The sequence below is a fragment of the Chrysochloris asiatica genome, unplaced genomic scaffold (genome assembly GCF_000296735.1).
Source record: "Chrysochloris asiatica unplaced genomic scaffold, ChrAsi1.0 scaffold00233, whole genome shotgun sequence".
NCBI lineage: Eukaryota > Metazoa > Chordata > Mammalia > Afrosoricida > Chrysochloridae > Chrysochloris > Chrysochloris asiatica.
This window is the reverse complement of record NW_006408751.1, coordinates 4,489,669-4,497,250: the sequence shown is the minus strand read 5'-3', so window position 1 is coordinate 4,497,250 and position 7,582 is coordinate 4,489,669. Positions and strand designations below refer to the sequence as shown.

At 37.6% G+C, this 7,582-nt stretch overlaps 1 protein-coding gene across 1 annotated transcript in view; it reads left to right on the top strand.

Annotated features, from left to right (window-relative positions):
• The window catches only part of TTK (TTK protein kinase), a 144,664-nt gene that overhangs the window by 46,606 nt on the left and 90,476 nt on the right, over nt 1-7,582 (top strand). The window contains exon 7 of the mRNA XM_006873279.1: nt 5,486-5,634. Coding sequence (XP_006873341.1) covers nt 5,486-5,634 — 149 coding nt within the window. The remainder of the gene's footprint in view (nt 1-5,485; nt 5,635-7,582) is intronic.

Genomic DNA, 7,582 nt, shown 5'->3' with positions numbered 1-7,582 from the left:
TTATTCCATCAATTCTTGGTGCCTTGTTCTTTGCCACTTCTTTCAATGCACTTTGGACTTCCTCCCTGAGTATCATTGGCTCTTGTTCATATGGTATCTATTGAAATGGTTGAACATTAACCATTTCCTTTTGGTACAATGACTCTGTATTCCTTCCATCTTTTCTTGATGCATTCTGCATCATTCAATTTAAAGATTTTTTTAAACATTAAAAAAACAGCAATGAAGAAATTGACAAGAAAACACACAAAATATATATTTGGAACAAAGAAACCAGCAGCACCTCACACACACACAAAAAAACAGCAGACTGACTGCAATCAATTGATGCCTATCAATAATTACATTGACTGTGAATGGATTAAATACACTAATCAACAGAGAGAGTACAGTACCCATAACAAAATAGGATCCATCAATATGCTGCTTCAAGAGATACACCTTATACACAAAGGCAAAACATGGTGTCCCTCTCCATTGACCCCTCCTGTTAATATGTCAGAAGTATGAAAGACGAAGTCTGGCCATCCTGGCTTACAAGGAGCACTCTGGCTGCACTTCTTCCAACAGAGATCTGTTTGTTCCTTAGGCAGTCCATGGTACTTTTAATATTTTTGTATCTAACACCATAACTCAAATGCATAATTCTTCAACAGTCTTTCTTATTATTCATTGTCCAGCTTTCACATGCCTGAGGTTGTTGAAAATACCATGACTTGGGTCAGATGCAGTTTAGGCCTCAAACTGACATCTTTGTTCTTGAACTCTTGTGCAGCAGATTTGCCTAATGCAATACATCATTTGATTTCTTGACTGCTGCTTCCATGAATGTTGATGGTTGATCCAAACAGAATGAAGTTTTGGACAACTTCAATCTTTTCTCCATTTGTATGGATGTTGTTTCTTGGTCTGGTGGTAAGGATGTTCGTTTTATTTACATTGAGATGCAACCCATACCAAAGGCTGAGGTGTTTGAATTTCATCAGTAAGTACTTTAAGTCCTCTTCACTTTCAGCAAACAGGTATCATCTGTATATTGCAGGTTGTTGTGGAGCCTTCCTCCAGTCTTGATACCGCATTTTCCTTCATATAACCTAGCTTCTCAGATTATTCACTCAGCATATAGATTGAATTAGTATGGCAAAAGAATACAACCCTGGCACACATGTGTCCTACATTTAAACCATTTGTTGTTCCCTTATTCTGTCAAACCACGGCCTTTTGGTCTATATACAGGTTCCTCTTGAGTATAATTAAGTATTCCAGAATTCTCATACTTTGCAATGTTATCCATAGTTTGTCGTGATCCACAAAACTGAAAGCCTTTGTGTAGTCAAGAAAGCACAGGTAAACATTTTTCTGGTATTCTCTGCTTTTAGAGATGCAAGTCAAAACAACAGTGAGGTAATATCACACACCAGCATTAGTAGCAAAGTTTTCAAAGAAAAACAAAAAACCAGTAAACAACAAATACTGGCAAGGGTGTGGAGAGACTTTGACCTTGCTGCACTACTGGTGGTGCTATGAAATTGTTCAACCCCTGTGGAAATCAGTAGTGCACTTCCTCAGAAAGTTGGAAAGAGAAATACCATAAGCCCCAGCATCTCTCTACTTGGTATGTCTCCATAAGAAGTAGGAGCCAGGACATGAGTAGATACATGTGTACTGGTGTTTATCACAGCACTATTCACAATATCAAAAACGTGGAAATGCCCATCTGTGGAAGAATGGATAAACAAACTTTGGAACTTAAACACAATGGAATCCTTTGCAATGTTGAAGAATAATGATGAATCTGCAAAGCACCTCAGAACATTATTCTGAGTGAATTTTGTTAATCACAAAAGAACAAATAATGTATGAGACCATTATTGTAACGAATCAAGAAAAGGTTTCCATACAAAAAGAAACATTGTTTGATGGTTACCAGAGGTAGGAGAAAATGGAGAATAATTCACTGGCTAGAGGGTTGTTGTGTTAGTTCCAACCAATAGTCACCCTGAAACAGGCTTTACAAGGCTGTAAATCTTTACAAGAGCAGAAAGCCTCATCGTTCTCCCACCGAGCAGCTGGTAGTTTCGAACTGCCGACCTTGCGGTTCGCAGCCTGATTCGTAACCACTACGCTACCAGAGCTCCTTGGCTAGAGGGTAGAGACATGTTAATTTAGGTGATGGAAAGGGCAATATACAAGAATAGGGACGTTAGCAGAAGAATGATGAAAGACGAAGAAAGGGCAAATGCAAGCGCTAAAGGGGATAGATGTAAATAATGTTATATACAGTCTTGGAACAACAGTGTTCTGCAGGTAGGTAAATGGACAGAGAGAGACCCAGGCTGAATGAATATGGGAGGAAGAGTAGGAGTATAAGAGTTTGAAAGAAGATGTTTGTAAATAGGTTATTACCTTTCCTGCAAACACAACTATAAATGCGATGGAGCATACAGCAGGCAAAATTATGAAGACTTCTTCGATATTAGCAAACATTTTAAGGCAATGATTTCCTGGGCTTGGGGCTTCAGGACCATAGTCTCAGGAGACACCCTAGTCAATTGACATAGTCCACAAAGAATCTTCTACATCATGCTTGGATGGGTAGCATGTGGGATCTCCAAAGCTCGTGAATGGCTGTTTAAGGTTCAGTTCTATTGGTCTCTCCATATGACGAAACAATTTTGGACAAAACTCAAAATTATTTAAAAAAAAAAAAAAAGAACTGGACTTACTGGTCAGAAAGAGTATAGAGGAACCTGAGACTTTGACCTCAACCACTCTTCAGTGGCCCAATTGTTAGCCAAGTAGTACATAGGTATTTAGGGGGACAATAACCTTAGTAAGGTATGTTTACCATGGACTGCTCAGTCATTCAGAATCAGAAGGGCAACTTCTAAGGGCAAAGGTGAGAACCATAGACGCACTGGTGCTTCTATGGTTATGGGTGTTGGAGAAGAATATTCACAGTACCATGGACTGCCAAACAAACAAACAGATCTGTGTTGGAAGAAGTATAGCCAGAGTGCTTCTTGGAAGCCAGGATAGCCAAACTTCATCTTTCATGCTTCAAACATATTGTTAGGAGGGACTAGTCACTGGAGAAGGATATCATGTTTGGTAAAGTGGAAGGTCAAAGAAAAAGAGGAAGACACCCAGCAAGATGGATTGGCACAGTGGCCTCAGTGCACTCAAGCATAACAATGATTGTGAGGTTGGCCCAGTACCAGGCAGTGTTTCATTCTGTTGTACTTAGGTCACTGTGAGTCAATGCTGACTCGATGGCACCTAACAACAAAGTTGAGAAAGGAAAAGAAGGTATGTGGGATGGAAATAGGAACCACAGTGTGGAAGTGGGATAACTTACATGGAGAGGATTGTAGTCATTAGATAAAACTGTATGATTTGATGAATGTAAAGCTGATTATCTTGTCTATAAACCTTCACTCAATTCACAATTCAGTTTTTTTAATAAAATTTTTGTATTAGGTACATCTGCTGCACAAGCCCTTATTAAAGTATACAGAATCAAAGATACCAGTTTGAGGAGTAAGATGTGCCTTACCTAAGCCATAATATTTTCTGTTGCCTTATATGCATATGAAAGCTGGATAATGAATAAGGAAGATTAGAAAAAATTCAGTGCATTTGGATTATGGTATTGGCGAAAGTACCATGGATTACGAAAAAACAAATAAATCTAAGAAGTGGAATCAAAATGCTCCATGGAAGTTAGGATCATTTCACATACTTTAGACATATCAGTTGGGACCAGTCCCTGGATAAGGACATCATTCTTGGCAAAATAGAGGGTCAGTGAAAAAGAGGAAGACCACTAATGAAATGGGTTGATACAGTGGTTGTAGCACTGGGCTCAAACATCACAAGATAGGATGACTCAGGACCTGGGATTGTTTTGTTCTGTTATATACAGGATTGAAATGAGTTGGAACTGAGTCAGTGGCACCTAACATTAACAATAACAATGGTCCTTTTTAATTTCCTTGTAAGCATCTGTCAGTTTTCACTTAAAAATGGAATCTTGATAGAGATCTTAATTGAATTTATAAAACATTTGGGAAGAATTGATGCCTTTACAATTAGTGTCCCAAACGATGCACATGTATCCCTCCATTTAAGTAGTCTTTAAAACATAGTTGGTGGTTTTCTATCCAGAGATATTGTGCATCGTATATGAGATTTATGATTTTTTTATTATTAGATAATAAATATTATCCACTCTTTGCCTCCCTTCCCCCTTTATGTGACCTCTACTTGTTTGTTGCTGGTGCATACAAATATAATTGGTTATTAGATATTGTTCTTAGACACAGTAACATTGCTAGATTTACAGATGTAACTCTTAACAGGTGTCCAGTTGTCTCTGGATTTCTCTGTGTACACAGCTTGATTAAGGTTAATACAGCTTATATATTTTTTCTAATCCTAGTAACTTTCCTCTCTTTTCTTAATCATATTGTACTTACTAAGACCTTCAGCATAATGATGAACAGAAGAAATGATAACATGACATTATTGTCTGAATACTCATTTTAAGGAGAATGCTTTTAACATTTTATACTTAGTATGATTATTGCTATAGGTTTTTGTAGCTTTTCTTTATTGAATGAGTTCTGTTGTATACCTAGATTACTAATAGTTTGGGTTTTGTTTTCTTATTTTTTTGTGGTTGAATGTTGAGTTTTATCAAATATTTTTTTCTGTATGTATGTATTGAGTTAATTTTCTTCTGTTATGGTTAAATACATTGATTTCATGTTAAGCCAATTTTATATTTAGATATCAAGTCACTTGAGGGTAATTTATTGTCCTTTTTTATGTCACTTGCTAATGTTTTCTTGGAGTATTATGCATCTGTAGGATGAGCACTGAACTACAAACCACAGGTCTGAGTTTGAGCCCATTACCTGCTTTGCAGGAAAAAGATCTGCTTCTGCAAATATACACAGCTTCGGAATCCCTATACAGGGTCACAATGAGTTGGCGCCAACTCAGTGGCACTTAACAACAACAGCAGCAATATTTTATTTAGGAGTTATGTATCTATAAACAAAACAGCAAGATACAATGTTAATATTCACAGAGTATTAAATATATTATTGAGGCTCTTATTCGTAGATTCTTCGGGGTAAATTACAGCTTCATATAGGGTAGCATCTTATGTTAAAACTCTAGAGGTCTATGAAAATTGATTAGTAAAACTTTATAACATATGAAGTTTTTACTTTTGTACTGGTAGCGACTAGGGCATTCAAATTCAGAATAGTCTATGACAAAGCAATAGATAAGAATTTAGGAAGGTGATGATTATATTGCAAATTTATAAAATTGACTAATGGCCTGAGCATTTGACCTAAGGCTTTTAATTTTTTTTGTTTTTAGAGTGATTTGTAACATATTCTGTTGTTTAGGTTTCACTTAATTTTTGTCAAATACTATTCTTCCCTTTTAATAACAACTTACACAATTTCAGAAACTAAAGAACCTGGAAACACAAAGATTCCAGAAAGTAACCAGAAACAGTGGCAATCTAAAAGGAAGCCAGAATGTGCAAACCAAAATCCTGCTGCATCTTCCAATCAGTGGCAGATTCCAGAAATAACCCGAAAGGTTGATGTGGAGGTAACATTTTCCTTAAGTATAACATTGTCATTGTAGAGTGTTTCTGAAGTGTGATGATCGTAGTGATTTTCTAATAAATTGTTGCTGGGATCTGGTGTGGCACTGTAGGATAAGCACTGAACTTGGTAACAAGATCATCTGTTGTAACACACCACTAGCTCTCAGAAACCCTTTACAAGGTTACAGGGTTCCAACCATGAGTTGGAACCAACTCATTGGCAAACAACAACAACATTGTTGGGACCAGCAAGCTACAGCTAGTGGGACAAATCTAGCCTGCCACCTTTTTCGGTAAAGTTTAAGTGGAACACAGCCATGCTCATTTGTTTACTTACTATTTACTGCTGCTATTGTACTATTACTGGACTGCTAACCACAAGGTCAGCAGTTTGAATCTACCAGTCACTCCATGGGAGAAAGGTGAGGTTTTCTGCCCCCATAAAGATTTGCAGCCTTGGAAACCCTCCCTATATAGTGTCAGAACTGACACACCAGCACACCACCACCACCATTGTACTATCACAGTAGAGTTTAGTAGTTGTAATAGAGATCATTTGGCAGAGCAGAAAAGGTTTGTTATCACTTTGTTGGTAAGTACCATCTAGTTGGCTCCAGCTCATTCCCACCGTGTAAAGGGTTTCTGAGTAGCAGCTGGTGGGTTTGAACCACCAACTTTGTGTTTGCCTGTCCAGTGCTTTTCCTACGGAGCCACACCAGGACTCCATATTGAATCATGGATGATATTAGATGAGAATCTCCTCTTTTTAAAAAAACAACAAAAAACCATTTATGTATCATTTAGGAAAATGATAAGACATTACAATGAGATGCCACATTACATCAACTAACCAAAAAATACCTTACTACTATTGACCACCACTTATCTGTCATTGTGTTGTACTGGTGTGTTGTACTATGATGGCTTGTGTGTTTGTGATTCTGGAAGCTATGCCACCAGTATTTTAAATACCAGCAGGGTCACTCATGGTAGACAGGTTTCCGCTGAGCTTCTAGACGAAGAAACACTATGAAGAAGGAGACACGGACTACTTCCGAATATTTAGTCACTGAAAACTTATAAATAACAGTGAGTCACTGTGAGATGGTACCACTAAAACCTGTGGTGATGAAATTGAAGAATTCTACCAACTTTATCATTGTGAAATTGATCAAACACACAGTCAAGATATATCGAACTCCTTGTGAGGCGCTTTAAGATCAGCACTGGACTGCGAACCACAAGGTAGGCAGTTCAAACCCACAGCTGCTATGAGTCAGAACCAACTCAACAGTACTTAACAACAACAACCAACTTCTTCAGTCTGAAATTGTTCAAACATACAATCAAAATGTATTGATAATTACTGGCGATTGGAATGCAAAGGTTGGAATCAGAGGAAGGATCAGGAGTTGGAAAATATGGCCATGGTGACAGATATGATACTGGAGATCACATGATAGAGCTTTGCAAGACCAGTGACTTGCATTGCATTTACTCTTGTAAATACCTTTTTTATTAAACAACATAAAAGACAACTATGCAGATGGACCTCACCAGATGGAATCCACAGAAATCAAATTGGCTACATCTGTGGAAAGAGACAGTGGAAAAACTCCATGCATTAGCCAAAACAAGGCCAGTGGCACACTGTGGAACAGACTATCAATTGCTCATATGCAGGTTCAGGCTGAATCTGAAGAAAATTAAAGCAACTGCTTGAGAGCCAAAATATGACTTTGAACATACCCCACCTGAATTTAGAGATCATCTCAAGAACAGATTTGATGCATTAGACCCTAAAGATGGAAGACCTGAAGAGTTTGGGATAGCATTAAGAACAACATACAGAAAGAAAGCAAAAGGTAATTAAGACAAGAAAGAAGGAAAAGACCAAAATGAACGTCAGAAGAAACTCTGAAACTTGCTCTCCAACTTAGAGATGCTAAA